General features: G+C 41.5%; 1 protein-coding gene across 1 annotated transcript in view; it reads right to left on the reverse strand.

The window, feature by feature from the left end:
* The window catches only part of GYPC (glycophorin C (Gerbich blood group)), a 33185-nt gene extending 23713 nt beyond the window's left edge, over positions 1-9472 (reverse strand). The window contains exon 1 of the mRNA XM_082285208.1: positions 9300-9472. Coding sequence (XP_082141334.1) covers positions 9300-9333 — 34 coding nt within the window. The 5' untranslated portion in view covers positions 9334-9472. The remainder of the gene's footprint in view (positions 1-9299) is intronic.
* Between the last annotated feature and the right edge of the window lie 11669 nt (positions 9473-21141).

The following is a 21141-nucleotide window of genomic DNA, read 5'->3' on the forward strand; positions in this document are numbered from 1 at the left end:
ATCTGAAAATATTTCTATAATGTCTCAGTTGCTAAGTGAGGAACATTATAGACTGTGTCTCTCTATATATATTCACAATACACAGACATTCACAATATGCCACTGCTCTATGGTGGATGGCATTTTATACTCTTTACCTCTGCAAAAAAGAAGTGCAGCAGAGAATTATGTTTCTGTATTCAAATCTCCCAAGAAGCACTCACTCCATGCTCAGATTTGCCAGGTTCCACATAAGTCTGGTAAATCTACATCCTTATTACTGTAAATGACTTCCAAGATCAAAAATGTGGCTGAAAGGGAAAACCCAAAGCTGGCTGGTGTCCTTGGGTTTTATGCTCTCCTGTGTGTCTGCATGTGCACACAGCATCCTTTATTTTGGCTCTTTGTCACACAGTTAGGCTTTGACAAATTGTAAAGTATTAAGATTATAACAATCATGTTTACATGTATTACCACCTGCTACTCCATTTCTTCCATGGTGCTTAAATGTTCAGGCATGTGGCTTTGAAACACTGTACCTTTAATGCACTTAAAAACTCTGCTGGATTTCCAGCTTGCTTTGATCTCCACAGTCCAGAGACTATCTCAGAGAATACAAAAAAATGTGTTTAGGGGAAAAATATTTTCAAGGAGAAACCCCTAAATCCTTTCAGCTTGATATGCATTACCAGTTGATGTCATACTGAAGGTTGTTTTTTGCATTTTATCCTCATACTTCAGGAGGCTGAAATCTCTGTCCAGAATCAGCAACTTGGTGAGGTAGCTTGAGAAGACAGATGTAGTCAGTGCCACATGAGCACCAAAGTGTCAAATAATTATTTGGTGATTTTTGTTTAGAAAGGAGATAGAAGGAGAGATCATTCTGTCCTGATAAATTTGCAGACTAAACAAAATAAAAAGGATACACTTTTGCAATGAAGACTGTATTTTGTCAAGAGGAAATGGAAAGGATGTGAAAGGAAAGCTTGCTATTAACCATAAGTAGGAAGGAGACATTAATTGGAGACCTGGAAACAGAGGAAAGACTTAGATAACCAAGGCTTTGAAAAAAACCGGCTTCTTTTGAGGGCTGAGCAACACCATCTTTTCCATCTCTCGCCATGCCAAGTTAGCATGCATCACTACCCTTGTGGTAATGGCTTGGATTTGAAGTTCAAATTGTCCCCTGTACAGCAAGTAGAAATCAGATCTGGGTTCTTGCGTCAGGATGTGGGATGGTTAACTTGAGGAAAGGTGTTTCGAGGAACCAGATCCATTCAGTTATAAAAAAGGTGAGATAGAAGGGTATTTTTCATTTTTTTGAGGATGTTCATGGGTCCAGTCACACTAACCATTGCTTGAGCTCTAGATATGAGGAATAGACAGCTCTAAGTGGGAGATGGTAACGTGCCAAAGGCACAGCAAGGTTTCAAAATAATTTGTTTCTTCACATTAGGAGTACACAGCCTTCACGAGAAGGACCTACCAAGCACCCTTTGAATCATATAATCATAGAAAGGATTGGGTTGGAAGGGACCTTAAAGATCATCTGTTTCAAACCACACCCCCATGATCAGCGGCATCTTCCACTAGACCATGTTGCTCAAAGCCCCAGCCAACCTGGCCTTCTTCTCCCTGACCTGGTGGTGTTCTTCTTGGCCTTGGTGATGTTAGCAGAAGCTGTTCACTCTTCTTCATGACTGGAGCAGGGATAGGATGAGTGACAGGAAAAGTGACAGAGTGTTCAGACCACACTGTGTGGTTTTGTAGAAGAGTGAAAAAACCCCTTTTTCCCCAAAGCAAAGGGGAAGCTGAAAAGGGGTTCCCAACTGGAGATTTGGTTCCTGGTGTACTCAGCACTTTATTCAGGGTTTTCTGTAGAGAGAGATACAGCCTCATCCTGTGTATAGCCCCTATTTGCACCAAGGGCTTAACTGCCCTTAGTAACTGGTAGCATAGGCTTCTCTAAACTAAAATAAAATTTCTCTATGAGTTCATAAAGGCAAAACTGGATTTTTATGCAACAGAGTCCAAAACTCGAAGGCCATTGACGTAATTATGGAAATTCAAAAGAGACAGACAATAATCGTCTCTCCCAGTCGTGTGATCCAGAATGTAAAAAGCATGTCCCAGTTGTAAATAAAAATTGCTATGTGATGAGAGGAAAGATCTGGAGAGGGGAGGTGTTGTTTCGTAGCAAGCTGTGAAGATGAGAGAGCAAAGAGAAATCAATGGAGAAGAGGGGGAGAGAGTGGAAGTAGGGGCAAGTCCCAGAGGAAACAAAGCCTCAGCCCAGATGGTGACAGGGAAAGATCTATGTCTTCCTGTCCTGTTCTTTTCTTCCTTCCCACTGGCAGAACTGTGGAAGGTCCTTGAGAGAAGTGGGGAAATGGCATTTATCAGCTGGGACCTGTGTCTTTTGTATGTTCAGATATGACCATTTACTTGTGGGCTGAGAACGGGACAGACAGGTGGGATTAGGAGGTGCAGAGGATATCTCAACTAGACAACATGAGAGAGCAGGTGTGAGAGAGGCCACAGATACATCAAGGATTTAATTTCCTGCTTGCTTTGTTGGATGGGACTGGAACTGTGCTCATTACACTTGAATGAAGCATTGATAGTTAGAAGAACAATCTCAGCTAGCTCATGAGTGCTGGTCATAGAAGTTTCAGGAAATAAAAGACTCGACTGTTTCATAATAAACTGGTAAATTTCTAGCCCTAATACATGCTATGAAAATCTTGAAAGCAGAATTCAACAATATATCATAGAAGACAGAAATAAAATATAAAAATCCAGCATGTCATTTTAAACATCAGGATTTTTGAATATGTACACAAGTTTCCTGAACTCTTGGATTACTACATTTTTATGGTAACTCTTCACAATCCACTAGGAATATTTTTTCCCTCTATTAATTCATACATGTAACTCTTCAATCACTTGTGTTTTGTGATTTAACACTTTGTGTTAAGTGATTCGTGGGCTATTTGTTTTACTTAAGAATTATTTGGTTTATCTAAAGTCAGCCATCAAGACCCACTTTTTCATTCCTTCTTAAGTGACTGAAATTTTTGAAACATCCAATTAGTAGACAAGAAGCGTCTTGCTTTTGTGTTAGTGAGAACACTTTTCAAAGGAAATGAGCTGAAGAGCAGAGAAGTTTGCCTAAGTTAAACTGGAATAACAATTCTGTAAAATCCATTCCAGTAAAAATGAATCTTCTCAGCTGTTTGAGTGGGACACAGAATTACATAATATGAGTGCTTCCAAAGGGGTTTAGTTTTTTTTAAAGAATAATTTCAGTATGAATATACTAATCTTATCAGTGTTTCTAGAAAAGTGTCCTAAAGATGCAGCTACCAAATTCTCCCAGCACAGATGAGCTAGAAGAGGGATATAAATCTGAACAAATAAAGCCATAAAAGTAGTGGAAAGGGTGGTGTGTATAAATATGTGTGTCCTTGTATATGTATGCATACAGATATCTGGTATATTGTATACACATACACTCTGGGCGTGCATATGTGTCTGTACAGACAGAATTCAAACTCGTTTTCTAGGTTTGGTATTACTGAAAGAGTCTCTGCTTGCAACTCTAAACACCTACACATATGTAAGGATTTGATGTCTGATTCTGCATGGCTGTGACCTTGTCACATATGTTCTTTATGGTGTGGACTGCCTCATAAAACTAGATACTTTAAACATGCAGTCCCCAGTAAAATAGGCATTTATCACTCACAATAACAAAGAACTGTCTCAGGGTGTGTTCAAAAACCCCCCTGCAACTTACTGATAAAAAGCTTAACTCTGTTTCAGGACTTATCTGAAGAAGAAAGAGGTAAAGACCCTCATGAAGTAACCGACTTTTTTTCCCCTCTTAAGATGAAAAAGGGAGGCAGAGGAAAGGAAAAAAAGCCACTTTAAAACTCCAATGCAGCAGAACAAGTTTAACCCATTGAGATTTTAAGTGAAGTTTTCTGCTTCATCAGGAAGAACCCTGTGGTGAAACATATGTCAGAAGAGAAGAAGATATGAGAAACTGGCTTCCTTTGCATATGAGATGATTAATTAAGAGGAAAATCACTTAGCCAGCTGTCTCATTGGTGAAACTACACGTGCAAGGTACATCTGCAATAAGGAAACAGCATAGCACAGGCAATGTGTTTGATTTCCATGCTAACATAGCAGAGATAGGAATCTGGTGTGAATTAGATCATGCTGACTCTTGGAGAAACAAAGGAGTCCAGACCTTATTTCAGCTACAAATTATGAGCTGCATGTCTGTTGTTATAGCATTGCAGTATTGTTACTTGCTGCAGTTGAGTTATCAGTTACAAATAAATTACCCAGAGAAGAGAGGCCTTTCCTCCATTCGTGTCCATAAATTGTTGGCAATCCAAACCTGATTTCTCCAAGTGACACTTTTCTCCATTCTCCGAGTAGTTTTTCAGAATGCTTAGCAGCTGGTGAATTTTTCATTGACTCATTACTGGGGTAATGCTGTCAAATGCATCTGACTTAGGAAATTAAGTAAGTAAAACACAATTGTCTACTGCCCCAATACTTGCCCTCCTAAGGTGTTCTTACTTTTTTGTCACTGTGGCATCTGGGTTTTTCATGCATTTTCTATCACAACTTGTATGAGAAGCAAAAAATTGTAAACAAAGTTCCTACTTATGCCAAATGCTGTTTTCAAAAGTTTTCTGGTCTTTCTGTGGGAAACAAACAGGGCAGTTGCTAAATGTCTTCTGAGCTATGTTTTTTTTCCTGAGCATGCATTAAAAAATTAGGGAGTGGGAAGCAAAGAGCTGTTGCCCCAGTGGATCTACTGGAATCAAACCAACTCCTACCTCCCCAGCTTTTCCCAGCTAAAAGCTGACTCCCCAGCAGTGTCTATGGAGAGCAGCCATTTCTCTCCCACCTGTAATCTCTCCTTTTTGCCAGCCTTTTGAAGAAGAGGTGACTGTACAGCACCTAGCACAATCAGATCCCTCTGTTGGCGTGAATTTCTCTATGCTATAGGAATACTAATCCCTCCCTGACAATAGAGACAGGCACTGCACAGAGCACACACACAAACAGACATTCATTAGAGAATGCAGTCCTGAAAGCCTGTTTCACAAAAGACTTTGCTGATTGGACTCAGTCATTTGAGCAGTGATGGCTACAGGGTATATTACACAAGAGCCTAGAAAGAAAGGTGCAGCAGTATCAGCAATGAGATGCAGACACTGCATAATTCTGTAATATTAACAGGCTTAAGCACACAACTAGCCATAACCTGGATCTTTAACATCTACTGTGTAAATTTTTTTTTTTTAAATGATGCCCAGCAATGCTGAAAATTGCGTATTTTAAATCAGCAGACTCCTATTTGGGTCGACATCCTCCCTATTCTCTCCAGTTCAGTGGTTTGCCAACATTTCTGCTGTTAATTACTGAAATTTCAGGTGCATTCTGAGCCTTTCAATTCCCAGGCTTTCACATAAATATGTCAGATGGTGAGGGTGTCAGGATAGCCCTGGGGTATAAAGCCAAATTTTCCAATTCGTATGCACAGTGGTGGGAAACAAACATACAAGCAGAGACTTTCAATTTACATAAATGCTTGTGGGATATGTTTTGAGATTTCTGTGCTAAAAATGAGAGCTTATTATAATCTGTAGGTTTCCTTGTATATAAATGCTCACAGGTTTACCAGTGAAGACCAGATTTTCATAATCAATACCTCTGTTTTAGTTTATCACTTACTGTCACAGGCAAGCACTTCTGTTGATTAAGGGCAATGAAATCACATATATTGCCAAGGCGTGAATAATATAATTAAAAGCCTACAGGGTTCATTCAAGACTTTTCACAGGTCATGTGTGAAAGGCAAGTGGTATTGCTCCAGGAACATGTAAAGGACCAGTCTGCAGCACCGAAATATATCTCATCATGAGTTAAGATGGGGCAAGGCTGTTCTCAGAACCACGCTCCCCATTCACAACTATAAGTCACTCTGCCTTTGTCTGAGGCCACCTTTGCAAGGTCTCAGCCTCTCTGAGGGGACAGCCCACCCACACATGACTCATTTTGCCAGAAGCTGTAGGTTTCATTGGGGCAGGTGGAGAAGCTTAGCCTGATGGAGCTGAGACCTCCTGCTTGTAAAACAGAGGCAGCACCAGACTGCTCCCCTGAGCAGGGCAGTGCCTGGGTTACTGCTGGAGGACAGCTGGCAATGCAGATGGAGTGCACACAGCTCAGAAGGCTGGCTTTACTTCACACTGTTCCTCACCCTCTTCCTCCCTCTGCAGCTGGGGCATGGCCTGAGGACCAGCCTTACTTCTTGGTTTGGTTTTGGGCCAAGTCTTCTTCACTGAACACATCACACTGCTTCCCTATCCACCCAGAAGGACCTTATTTGTTGATGGGTGAGGAGGAAGAGAAGCCTCCACAAACTGCTCTCCTTAACCACTAACTCCTTTGGCAGCTGGCATTTGAAGTATGAGAGGCCCCAGACAAACATTCCCAGCCTGCTAGGTACAGATTAAATCCTGTCAATTGCAGAGCACCTTCTCCAAGGCGATGGACACGTTTCACCCATAAAGATGGTTTTGCATGGATCACTGCCTCCCCAGGTTGAACCTTTGACCTGGTGACGTTTATTGTCCTAGTCCTTCACCTCATTTGAGCTGTCCCGCTGCCTCAAAATAGGGTCACTGCTGTCTAAAAGGAAGAGGGCAAACGCTGCCAGCTGAATTGAGATTGCCAGACCTGTGGAGGTCCTCAGGTTTCATAGTAAGTCAGGCAGCTACTGCTTGTACATCTGAGCAGGAAGCAAATGCATCACAGAGTTACTGTCTCCCTGGCCTCTGTTATGTGTACAGAGAGCCCACCCAGATATCTGGTGGATATCTGAGCTGGGCATGGGAAGTGCCCAAGGTGAGACAGTGGGGCATCCCCATATGGAGGCAGAATACATTTACAGTGTTCACAGAGTTGAATACTTCAAATCTGAAACAGTAGTCTGGTCCCCACTGGATTGACAGGATCATACTGCATTTATAGAATGAATAAAAATTTCTTATCAGCTGTGAGTGAATACAAGGAGATAAGCAAAGAACATGAGCAATAGGTAACTTAACACTGTTGAGTCAGTTGGCAGCTGCTCTGTGGGCTCACCTGCAGGTATTCAGCAAAGAATTAATATGTTCAGTAAAGTCAGAAGTTTTTGATGATTTTTTTATGCGTTTTCACACCCGTCTCTAAGATTTTCACTGTGGCTATGAAGCAAATTTGTTTTCCCAATTATTCTGCCTCTCTGGCAAACATCTGCTGTCCATGCTGCGCAGTGCCTGTCAATACACTGAACTTTCAATTGTTTCTTGTCTTGTTTCCTGCAAAAAGAGCAGGAATTTTACTAGGCAGTAAGACCCTTTTCCCAAAGACCTTCCCTCAAAACCTCAACCATTATCAATGCACCAAGCTTGCATTATACAGAAATATGGTATTATCAGACTCACCTCTAACTTTTGTTCTTAATCTATAAATTGGATCCATCTAATTAAAAAAAAAAAACAACAAAAAACCCCAACAACTAAAGACAAGAATATATTGTAACTATTTTTCAGCCAGAATACTTCTTCTAGCCGGATTGCAAGCCATTTATTTTCACAGAGAGTCATATGATCTTAAAATAGTTCAAGTTGAGAATTCCTGTCCACATTTTGGAGAAAAACAAGAGAACCTGGTGCATCCGCCTTTTTTCATTATGAACAGACAAAAGGCCCCTTGGGGCACTAGCTCCTTATCTGGTTTTCCCCTAGGGCCTTCTGTGGGGTCTGACAACCTGGGTCTGCCAGAGAAGTGGTTTTTAACGTATTCAGGACTGTAGAGACGATCCTGCATATGTCACTTGGCCAAGCCTGTCACTAAATAAACAAGATTGGCTCTGGACCCTTGTTGGTATTTCACAATACACAAGAAGAACCTCAGTGAGTCATGACCACCCTCCCGGACACGCTTGGAGAGCAGAAATAGCAGTAATTTACTCAAGCTCTTCCAAACCCAAGCTCTCAGAATCCTGAATTAGCCTGCCTGTATCTTTCCTGTCTATAGCAGAAAACAAGCTGCAATTGAAAACAAGCTATAATATTCTGAACTGCAGAATGAAGTAGAATAAAATATAAAGGTAGCATCTAATATTTCTTGTTGGTTAGAACTCGCAAAAAGGACTAAAGAGTAACTGGAAACTGCTGGTTGAGATTACAGAGGTTCTGCTTGCTGTGTCTTTTCTGCTGGATCAGCCTGCCTCATTCAAAGCTTGGGAAACATTGTCAATGTCTACAGCCATACAGAAAAAGTATCCTTACAGAAGTATCCTGATCAAACCCTGGACTGCAGGTTGCTCCCAGCAGTGGTGTCTGTACTTTCTGCCTTCATTACTGATACCATGGTATGATAAATAATTCTGCTATTGGCAGTTTATTTATTAAAAATAAAACAAACATACTTTCTTGAATTAAAACAGGAAAGATCACACAAAACCATAAGGAAAAAAATAAAAAAGATATATTGCAGCACCAAAAACTCAAGAGTTTTTTCAGCTTATCAAATCATAATCCACCCCCTTTCCCTCACCTTTCTTTTTAATACTGTCCCAAAATGAATACTACCATACTGCAGCTGAGCCTCTCACTTGACTGTTCGGGCCAAATTCTCTTTCTTAAAATTTACTGAAATATGTGGAGTTATGCAAACAGAGGACTTGCCCTCCTGTACCCTCTCTTGCTGAAAAACTAATTTGCTTGTCCTTAAGCCCATGTTTCTAAATTTCCAGGAGCAGAAACACATTGTGGCTTTAAATATAGACTGCCAGTTTGTGGCTTGCGTCTCATGTTACACACAGACAGCTTGAGACTCTAAACGCAAGTTGAGCAGCACCATTACTATCTTAGAAAAGCGTCACTACGCTTTCAAAATGCTCTATAACTTCATTCCTGAAGGCGGGGGGAGGGAAAAACATTCAAATGAAGCTTTTCTAAGCTGGGGTTTAGGCGGAAATGTTACTAACTTTTCTCGGTCCTATTCAGGAACCGGAGTTTGCAGAGCCTGTTTCAGTTCTTCACTCACACACGCGCACACACAAACACAAAGAATTAAGAAAGAAAACAGTTTCTTCACAACTTCTTTCCTTCAGGATCGGTCTCAGGCATTCCTTTTTTTCTTTTTCTCCCCCATATGAAATGCATTAGACAATCTTTTCCTTCAGCGACAGACTGATAAACCCACTCTTATTGTAAGGGGGGGGGGGGGGTAAGGGTACTCACGTGGTTGAGATGTCGCATTGTTTTGGGAACTCATAATTTACGCCTTTGAAAAATGCCTTATTTGTGTTGACAGTCTCTCTTCCCTGCTCAGAACTGACGGCGGGATTGAGCAGAACAGCTGGAAGAACCCAGGAAAATGCTCCTCTTGTTCAGGCTCTCCTTGCCTGGCTCCTGACCCCTTTACAACTGGAAAAGGAAACAGCACATGTGTCATTCTCTTTTGCCTGTGTAGCTCACATGAGCGGGGAGGGGCACCCATTTGCAGATAGCAGTAACTGTATTCAAGTTTTGCAAGTTGGATGTATTCCACCCCTTTGCTTTTATTAGCCAGCAACCAGTGGAAAGAAAATGCTCTTTTCATTCTTAGCCAAATCCAGACTCACCTATTAAATCCACTTCCCAAACCCCTATCCACTGCTGTTGATGTTATTCCTGTTAAGTGCAAAACTTGCTGCTGACTCCCTTTCCTAAAATGTCTACCATTAGTGCGTAAGATTGAAAGTAGGACTTCCAATTTTCATTGCCCAGCATCCCCCTTAACACTCACAGTCTGACTGATTCTGTCCTTTTAACAGGTGAAAATTGAGGATGACATTTACTGGGTCAGAGTAGTTATGTCAGCAAATACCATGAATCTACACTGCTCAACAAGGAGGAACCTGTGGCTGCAGCACAGGCTGAGGCACAGGTAGCTCCAGTCATGGCTCTGACTCAGGCTTCCTATGGCACCTTTGGCAAAACATTTAATCTCTGCCCCAGTTTGCCATTGGTAGGATAAAGATGAGACACCTGGTGTCTCCCTAGTCTTGTTATTTTATTTTAATGTACAGGCAGGTGTTATTTATAAATAAGATGTATTTATTGGTCTGCAGAGGTGAATTTATTCATACTCCACTGCAAGTTTTTCAGCCTGATCTAGGCTGCCAGCTGCCTTGTTTATATAGCTGCCGTTTAAAGCTATCTGTTTGGCTGTCTGCATGCTGTACTGCAGTCAGTGGCATGAAGTTCTTGTAAGTGTGCATACAGAGTCTGTAGTTGACATGGACTAGGATTTCTAGGTCATACCAGAATACAAGTAATTTTAATACATATGCCTTAAACACTAAGGAGAATGGATAAAGTTTCCATTTTCCTGGTGTCTGTTCTGGAGTCAGGATAAATTAACAGCCTGCCTGTAACAGCAAAAACACAGTAACCATCAGGATGGAAGTGGAAAAAGCCAGAGTAATGAAATTCAGGCTGGGACCATCCTGTTTTGCAAAATTGTCACAGGATATTTCTGTGAAATCATCTCAGTGACCTCCTACAAGAAATCAGTGCCGTGAACTTGGCTCACAGTATTTATTTAACAGCTATAGGATGGAAAGAACTGTGACTTATTTACATGCCAACGGCAAATAACAGCTTGTTTGTGAGCATGGATGCAATAAACTACTTCAGTCAGCATTTCCACACTCTGGGCTCATGGTAGAGAGCTCTGGAACATTTAGTGATAGAGCAGAGCAAGGCACAAAACAAAGACAGTGAAATAATAGGAAAAACTCCTGACGTTGCTCCACTGGCTTCAGCTCTATAGCGTGACATTCATTTACACCCGAAAGCTTCTCTATGAAAATACTGATGGGCATGTTTTTGATTACTGCTTCTTCTGTGTAAGAAATACAATGTGCTCAGGTAAAATTGGGGCTTTCTGTTCTGGGGCATGAGAATTGTTGTCATGCAATGTTTTTACATTTAAATCTTTCATCATCCTGATCGAGCACAAGTTGAGTGGGCTTTGAGCAACCTGGTCTAGTGGAAGATGTCAGGAGGGTTGTAACTAGATGATCTTTAAGGTCATCTAACCCAAACCGTTGTATGATTCTATGATCCTTTGATCCCCAAGAAATTTCAGAACTGCTGTTGAGAACTTAGCTGCTGCAGATGAACTGAAGCATGGTGGTAGTGATGCCTTTATTACATTAGAGCCAGTTGTCTGGTCCTTCTTAAGAATTCTGTGGCAAACTACTGAAAACGGCATGCATGATTTGCTCCGGGTGCTTAACCCCTCTGCATCTGTGCAACACTTCCTGCATCTGTCTGTGTTCTTATTAAAGCTACTCTCCCACCACCAAAATCACTGGAAGTTTTGCCCAAGTTTATATAAGAGGATTCTGGCAGAACCAAACCCACATGGGAAAGTCCCCTTAACCCCTTGTTATCTTCTTGGGACTTCTTTCTTTGCTTATTGAATAGACTGGGATTCCCAGAAATCAGAAAGCCATTTCCCAAAGCTGTTGTTTGCCCTCAAACAGGCCATTAAAGAGACCTGCCTGACCTTTTCCACTTGTCATTAATGGGAAATATGTGATGTTGATAAGGGAAGCACCATGCAGCCCAGCACGCTTCCGGAGGAGCCTGAGACTGGGCACTAAACAAAAAGCATCCCAGCATAAGCCAACTGGTCCTGGGGGACAGAAGGCACCAAGGGAACCCAGAACAAAAGATGGGAGTGGAGCACTGGTGGGAAAAATGTGTGATTAATCATTAATTTTCAATTTGACTGAACTTTCCTAATCTTTAAACAGCAGTTGCTTCTGGCAAGAAACAAAAGCTCCCCAAAAGGGTTAAAGGAAGAAAATAACAGAAGAGTATCTGAAAACAATTTTTGTCTAAGGACTGTGGCATTCATACAGGATTCACCACATCTGTGGGATAACACAGGTATGCTAGGAAATGTGTGGGAAATGTGTGTGTCAGCTCTGTGGTTTTCATCAGCCGATTACTTGATCTTGAGGCCATGGTGTTCCCATTAACCTACAGAAGAAGTATTGCTTTCCTCCCCTGGTGAATACTTTTGCATCTCCAACCTTCGAAAAAATGTTTTTCTGAGTAAGGAAATGAAAATTCCCTTTTTTTCTCAGTAGTGCTTTCAGATGTGACAGTGCTTTCGAGTCCAAGAGTGTTAGCTCAGAAGTGGGACCTCTTTTGCCTCTGATAGTGCAATTTATCCTACTCCTCCTAAGCACAGCTATGTAATGAATGCATGGTCAGGCCCACATGGTTGTTCTCTTTGATGCTATCTTGCTCCAAGATAAATGATATTTCACAGTCATTCAGGCTTGGCAAGCTGATACAGCATGCTGCAGCTGTTGTTCCCAACAGGAAGGGAGGGTTTGGGCTGCACTTGAAGGAAAATAAATAAATAAAACAAAGGAAAGAGGCTCTCTTCAGGAAGTTATGCCTTACAACAACAGGACATCACACTAGAAATCCCTCTCTGTGATGGATTTTCATGGCAAAACATGATGCAAAATCTGTAATCTCATCCTGTAAAAGCAGTGGCAAGATTGAAAGAGGCTGACTGGAAAGCTATCAGTAATGTTCTTCACTGCCCGCCCTGCACAGCCTGCAAACTTCAGAGAAGGTGTTTGGATCCATCATCTGGAGGTTTGAGGAGAGGATGTAGCAGCAGTTGTGTCTGGCTGTGAGCTCAGCATGGGCCTCATGACAGTACTGGTGGTCACATTCAGATGAGCCAGTGGTGTGTCCCACTGGGCTGCGTGCCACAGTCACCTGGCCAGCTGGTGGGAGAGGTGGTGTTGGCTTTCTCCTCTCCTTTGCTGGCTACACACTTCAGGCTGTCTTAAACATGCCAGGCTGCTGAGCTGTGTGTGGTTGGGTGGAATCCTAGGTTTTGAAGACTTTGTGCAGGTCAACACAAGCAGAGATTTAACTGCTAGGCTGAATCCTGAAGGAAGGATTCTTCATAGGAAAGCATTTGGCTCTGGATATCCCATGAAATACTATTTTCTACTGATTATCTTCCTCTCCATCTCTATGAGGAATAATAGGTTATTTATTTGTTAACCTGTGGTGTGTTCTCCCCCCTGACTTGTTTCCTTTCTGTTTCACATTTACTTTTGTGCTGATAGGGCGAGGAATACTGGCCATAGACGGTGTGGACCATCTCAGGTCTGATGTAATGTCATGGAGAATGAAACCTTTGTGATGCAAAAGGGATCAATATAGACTTATTGCCCAGGATGGACTGTGATGCTAGTATACCTCATGTTTTATGTGATACCTATGCAGCCTGTGACTTTAAATGCAACAAGATTGTGAAATCCTTGGAGCACAGAGAAGGAATTTTCTGTCTGCATTCATAACACTGAACAAGTTCTTGACCCTCATACGAGGCCAAAAGAGAAGGGTTTACCCTGGAGATAAGAGATCAACTCTCCTTCCTACTTTATATCCCAGGCATTTGCTTTATTTTTACCACTCCTCTGACTTAATCTTGAACCTTCAGAATATATTCCTATCCCTGGAACATGTATATCCCCTGCTTTCCCTTATTGCACAATCATTTGCAGTTAAAGGATGTAGTGTGCCTGTTTAAGGTCCCCACTTAATCTGTCAGTTTATTTGGGCCAAGCTCTTTTCCATTTGTGTCTGTGCTCAGGTGAACATCCAGTGTCACTACAATGCAAATACTTCTCAAAACGTGCCATCTCTCTGTGAAAAGGAAATATAAGGAGACTCTTCATCTTCCCTGTAGCCTGGTTCTTGGCTTTCCATGAACTGTGGTTCATTTAATGATACAATGGAGGGAAGATGTGTAAGGTCAAGAGTTCAGTGGACCGTGGTGCAGAGTCTTTGTAACTCTATAGTATCATCATGTCCAAAGATCAGGCAGAATGTCTTGGAGCCACTGCTTCCTCTCCAATCTAATGTCCAACACTCTAGACCAGCCAACAGGATGTTGACATGTAGTTTGATAGTGCATATTTGGAACAGTGGTAATGTCATCTGGGTAGATGTGGAGAGGGTGAATCATACTATCAGTTCATGCTGAGTTCAAGAAATCAGAGCAGGCTTTGGCACATGGACTTCTCATAACACAATAACAGAATGATAAGTAAAATAAAGTGAATCATTCTGCAATTTAAAACAAAAGGAAAGACTTGCTCACAAAAAGCAGAATTAAACACTGGAAGTTATAATTCCGGGATGATCTGGTGTAGTTAGAACGTCAGTTCAACTGCAAACCTTTATTCTTCTTTACATAGATGGGACTGTGTTACTGCAGCATAATTTCAATAAGCTGGTTTTTTTAGTTGCTGCATATCAAAGAACATCCAAAGGAGGGCAACAAAGGTGGTGAAGGGCCTTGAGGGGAAGCCATGTGAGGAGTGGCTGAGGTCACTTGGTCTGTTCAGCCTGGAGAGGGTGAGACTGAGGGGAGACCTCACTGCAGTTACAGCTTCCTCTTGAGGGGAAGAGGAGGGGCGGGCACTGATCTCTTCTCTGTGGTGACAGTGACAGGATCCAAGGGAATGGCCTGAAGTTCTGTCAGGGGAGGTTTAGATTGGATATTAAAGAAATGTTCTTCACCCAGAGGGTTGTTAGGCACTGGAACAGCTCCCCATGGAAGAGGTCAGAGCACCAGCCTGACAGAGTTCAAGAAGCATTTGGACAATGCTCTCGGGCACATGGTGTGACTCTTGGAGATGGTGCTGTGCAGGGTCAGGAGTTGGACTCAATGATCCTTCCAACACAGCATACTCTGTGATTCTGTGATAACTGCAAAGTGGCCAGAAAGTCAAGAGTTCTGATGATTGTGGAGCCTGCTGTGTTTTGTTACCCACGTATTAAATTTTGCTTTCATGGTTATTTAAGTGCAGATGAAAATCCTCTCAAAGGTTGCTAGTACAGCATCTGGCCTGTCCTTGTGTAACATAATGATGGGCTTGTCTCAGCCTGAGCTCTCTGGGAGATTGGATCTCCTCTACATTAGCAAAGGCTTCAGCCTCTTTCTACCCTTTTCTAGCCTGGATGCATCAGGCACAGAGGGGACATATCCAAAGCAGAGATCTTTCTAATGACAGTGTGGATGCTTCAGCCAATGAAGTAACTGGGTTACATCTAACAAAGCTTAAAATCCATTCCTGGGTCTGCTTCCCACCTTGCAGCAACACTTACCCAAACAGACACAGCAAGATTGGCTGATATTTTCTAAAATATAATAACACTGATGAATTTGCTCTTTCAGCTTGCATGTACTTTTCTCTCCAGAGAAAAAGGCATTAGTTCAAGATTACTTTCTTCTATAAGTGCAAGAGCAAAATCTTTGTGCTTCCCTTCTCTTCTGAGATACTCCAGTGCAGTTTAGTGTTTCAACCCAGTATCTGAGCACAAACCTGGCATGTGGTAAAGTCACAGTTACACTGAATGAAACTAGGGCTCCATAAGGATGTGTGTGATGACCCCAAGACCTTGTTGTTTAGCACTGCTCGTATCACTGCTTTAAAAATAACTCCTCAAAATTATTAGCCCAAGGGAGGCCTGAACTTCGTTTTTCTCATAAGTAATGTAACTTGAATTGGTTTTATTTTAAAACAACCTTAAACTCCAATAAGTTTTTCTTTCATTCTGCAACTTGTTTGAGCTATCCTGAGGATGTTTGTGTTTTCTGACTTAGGCGGCTTAGTTAAAGCAACCTTAGACTTAGGTGATTAGTTAAACAACTAGAAGATGCAGTCAGCAATCCTAATAGAATTCATTAGAATCCCAGAAATAACTTGGCACTCTGGGGGGAAGAAAGGGTTTACAAGAGATTAGAACAGACCTTGGTCCTCCCAAGGTCCCTCAGGGTGTGTTCTCCTCTGATTGCTGACAGTAACTCTTGCAAATCCTTAGGCTCTTGGAGATAATTCCCAAAGTGGCAAGTGGTTACCATATCCTGCATGCAGAGCATCAATACTTTTATGTTGATAGTATTGGTTTTGCTTTTTTTTGGTTGGTGGCTGTTTTTTGTTTGTTTTGCTTTCTTTTAATTCTTATTTTAAACAATTCCTGAAACACCATTGGTATAGGATCCAGAGAGCCCTGGGGTAAACTTAGAGCTACAGTAGAACTAATTTTTTGTTTTCTGCTTACCCCTGCTAAAGGGGTGATTGTAGCTCTCTCAAATAATAAAATATTAATCTCACTGAAGCGAGGTTCCTAAGCCACTGATGATAAGTTTGTTTTACTGGTTTTATACAAGGTGTGGGAGAGAGAGAGTTCCCCAAGTGCAACTAAATGCACTGGACATGGCTGTCCTTGAAGTCCACTCTCCAGTGAGTCCAGCTGAAAATAGGATATGGTTTTAAAGCCAGCTAATCTGCTGTCCTTTTATTTGTGCTGAGTGAGTTTTTATACAAAAATGGATATAGCTGTCTGCTGTGATGGGAGTAAAAATTTAGAATGGTCTATTCTAATAATAAATTGCATGCTGATAATTTTTCTTACTGCAGTAAAGGCAATTCAGCTGTATCTGATTGGCACTACTTCAAGATTTTTGATGCTTGGCAGGAGAATATACAGCTGCAAGAAACAAAACAAAGCAAAAAAATCTCAAACTTCACATGCTGGGATGGCAACAAGCCCAACTGCAACAGCTCACTCTCACAGCGACTCAGGCACTGGGACACACAATGAATGCTTTTGCTGACGAAATTGCACAATGAGTTTTGTTTTGGTTTAATGCAGAGTCCAAATGTTTCCCTCTGGGTGCAATGTCATGGACTTCCTCAAACCCAATTTAAATGACATGTATGAATGTGGCTGAAGGTTTCAACTGTCAGTTCTGCAACACTCACACAGGTCTATTTTATTGTCCATGTGTTCCTGTTAGACATGGTCGGCATTAAACTGCAAGGGAAATGTGAGATGCTGGAAGACAGTGTATAGAGATTATTCCTTTCTTGAAGTGAGCTACGACCAAACTCAACTGAGATAAATATATATACTTCACTATGAAAAACGCAATGCTTTATTTGGAAATAGTTTTCTTCCTTATTAAATCAAAGAGCTGCCCAGGAAGTTATAAGCCAGAACAATAAACAAAACTACAAGGAAAATATCTGAATAAGCTAAACATATCTTTTCTCTATGAGGTAGATAAATATGAATTCTGCCTTGTGAAGTCAGGCCGAAAAAATGTTACAGGGAGAGTTCAGGAATGGAATTGGTTTGTATCAGGAAGTTTTGAGAAAGAACTTAGCTCAGAAATCTTTAGGATCCCTGGATCTTGTCAGATTTTTTCAAACATTGAAATAGGAGCTGGAGTAATGCTACATAGCGCAGTGCTACACTGCTGATTTGTCTCTGGGAGCTCAAACTTTTATTGGGGAAGCGCTGAAGAATGCCCTTATGGGTACCAAGATTTAAGAAAACACAAAGTTTCCTCTTAAAATTAAGCACATGATTAGGTCTTGTTACAAGTTGAAAGCATGCTGAAAGATTGTTCTGATTACTGAAGGCTTTCTATAAATATTCATATAAGGACTCTTCCTCTACAACATCACCCAAATTAAATTTCCTAATTAGACTCTACGATGAGGCAGTCTACTGAAGAAACTTTCTAAAGATAAGGGGCTTGTGTCATTTTATGCAAATTTGATGTTTGAGATATTAGTCACATAATCTATCCTAGTCTTCTGCATTCCCTGCAGAGTCAAAGGAGGAGATAGATGTTTCCAGAAGGTGATTCATTCTGTGGCTAAAATTAGGTGCAGTGGACTACATCACATTCAATAATTCTCTCTCCCCCCCTAAGAAAAAACTAACACCCTTCTTTGCTGAGATCCAGACATAAAGGATGTTGCAGCTTTTCTATGAATATTTAAATTTCCTATTTCTATTCTGGTACTGTTTCATGCTCCTCCCAGAGGCCATTCTGCTTGTACTTAGCAAATACAAATGGGCAGATTCCCTGTCTTTACAATGGGAAAGTGCTGGTGTGCTTTGGAATAGTGGGCAATCAAATCCTCATTTAGTAAGTGTAACTGATTACATGGACTATGTAGCATGAATAAACACTGTGTTAATTAACACTCTCTATCAATATTCCACCATTTGGAATTTCACCTGCCACAATCTTCTGCTTTTTTCATTTTTTAACTTCAAAAACTAATTCTCAAATGTCCTCTGAAATGTCCAGCTGTGGTGGGTTAGCCCTAGATCCACCCCAGGTGCTCAGCAAACCTGATCCAGCCCTCCCCTCCTCAGGTGGACAGGGGAGAGAAAATATAACGAAAGATTTGAGGGTCAGTTAAGGGCAGGGAGGGATCACTCATCAGTTACTGTCACAGCCAAAACAGACCTGGCTTAGGAAAAAAGAATTAATTTCTTGCCAAACAAATGAGAGTAGGACAATAAGAAAGAAACCCAAATCTTAAAACATCTCCTACCCACACCTGCCTTCTTCCCAGGGCACAGCTTCGCTTCTGATTTTCCCTCCCTTTTCCCCACCAGTGGCGCAGGGGGACAGGGGATGGTGGTAGGGGTCAGTCCATCACATGCTGTCTCTGCTGCTCCTTTTTCCTCAGGGGGAGGGGTCTTCACACCCTTCCTCTGCTCCAGTGTGGGGTCAGAGGAGAGGCTGCAGGAGCTGGGCCTGTCTAGTCTGGAGAAGAGACTGAGAGGGGATCTCATCATATCTCATCTCATATAAATATCTCAAAATTGGGTGTCAAGAGAATGGTGCCAGACTCTTTTCAGTGGTGACCAGTGACAGGATGAGGAGCAATGGCCATGGTCTCAAACACAAGAAGTTCCACCTTGACACGAGGAAGAACTTCCTGACACTGAGGGTGGCAGAGCGCTGGCACAGGCTGCCCAGGGAGGTTGTGAAGCCTCCCTCTCTGGAGACATTCAAAATCCACCCGGATGAGGTGCTCTAGGTGACCCTGCCTTGGCAGGGGGGTTGGACTGGATGATCTCCAGAGGTTCCTTCCAACCCCAGCTATTCTGTGATTCTCTGATTATGTGTTTCTAACAATTCTCTGTACTCTGCTAGCGAGCTGATATTGCAAAATTGCCATTTTCTGGCAGACACCTATTATTTGGATCCCTTAGAGGAACAGAACATCATCTAAAATGTACTGCCAGAAAAGGTTGAAAATGCTGAGTTTTTTGATCACTGGTGAAAAGAAGATTTAAAAACATCTTGCACTGCAAATATTATCTATAAAGAGAAATACACCTACAATATTAAGCTATAAAGGGCTTTTCTCCATTTAGAAGTCACATTAGTTTGACATATAGAAAATAAAAAATTTATGTCAGTATAAAAATTATATCAACATGGTCTGTCTCCTTGTAAAATATACACAAGCACAATGAGAATTAAGTTCATGTCTACTTTACCATTAACTCATGTCTTTGCTACAGATAGATATTGATAACTCTTTGCTGAGAAGTCAACCTTCCACTGGGGTCATGGCGTAGTGCTGTGGTTAGCACTCGTTCCTCTTTGATTTTTCCACTATCAGGCATCTGTTTTGAATAGTGCATTAATCATTGTGAAGGCAGAATGTTTGCTGTACAGGATTTCCTTGGATTCACTTTAGTGTTTCCCTGAGCTCCACTGTTTCCATGTGGGAACCCACTGAGTGTGAGAGGATCTGATCACCCCATGGAGAAACAGAGGTTACCTGTTGAAGGAGAGCATGGGAATACGTCTCTGAGGCTTGCTAACTTGCCTTTGGTGTCATTTAATTTCCCTCTGTTGACTGTACAAGGACTTTAGCTCCCTTTCATATACTGGCTGAAATTCCTGGGTAGGCGATTTGACTCCTTGAAACTAAATATGTCTTTTCACTTCTACAAAAACTTCTCATCACCTGTAGTTCTTTGTAGAAAGTCTGCAACGAACAACTCGTGGCTGACCTCATCTATTCTGGAAACTGGTGGTTTGAGCTAACTTCTGTGGTCCTGTCTACATTTGAAGAACAAGAAGCAGCAGCATGGAAGCGCTTTCTCTTCTCCATCTTTAAAGCATGGAAGATAAATATCTTAAAGTATATTAGGTTCATGATTCATACAAGGCCAAGGCCTTGCTGCAGAAATGCCTCTGTCTAGCTTACCAGAAGCAAGATCAAGGAGCAAGATGTTTATTGTTCACAAGGATCTCAATGGGAAGCAAAAATCAGGTACTAAAAGAGGTTTTGAATCTCGTAAATTTTAATGAATGTTAACAATTGTGCAATTACTCTGTAACAATGCAAGTGATAAAAAAGAGACAATTTTTTGGCACTCAAAATTTGGAAGAAAGTACTGAGAAAAAGGATGAATTTTTCTATTTCTTGAAATCTTACAGACACCTTCCTGAAAGATTTATGAGTCAAACATAAGTTATTAGTTCAATATCATTCTGTGGCCTGAGTGGCCTTGAAGATATTAATCTGTGAATCAGCCAGTGAAAATCTATGGCCTGTAAAGGGCAGAGTATCTGACAACACGATCGTGATGTCTCTTATGTCCCTACAGGCCACAGGCAGGCGAAACCATCTGTATTGGCTCACTCCAGAGCTCACTCTTGTAGCACTGCTCAAGGATTTCGCTGTAAACCACCCCCTTTGTTCTGCTTTTTTGTGCATATAAGTAGATTTGGGACCTACACATTCAATCATGAGCACAGAGGGTGTGGGGTGTCACCAAGCAAAGTATCATTGTGACATTTTCAAGCTGCTGGCTGACTGCAAAGTGATATGCAAGCATATACATGAAGCATATGGGGAGGCAGGAGACATGTATCAGACAGCAGCTGGTATATCAGGTCTAGGGCAGCTTCTACTGGGAAAAGAAAATAGATTGCAATTCCAGGCAGTGTCTTAACTCTTCTCTCCTTGCCTCTGAAGATTTCAGTTTCTTATATTTGTATAATCCAAATAATTTATGTCCAAAGTTAGTAACTTTGCTGTATGTTACTTCAGGTCTTAATGCACAAAAGCACAGCTTATTTTCCATTATCTCCCTGTAAAAGTGAGACAAACCTGTTGGATTTGCATTCAGTACTCTGAGCTCAAAAGAG

Source organism: Coloeus monedula (genome assembly GCF_965178545.1).
Source record: "Coloeus monedula genome assembly, chromosome: 7".
Lineage (NCBI taxonomy): Eukaryota > Metazoa > Chordata > Aves > Passeriformes > Corvidae > Coloeus > Coloeus monedula.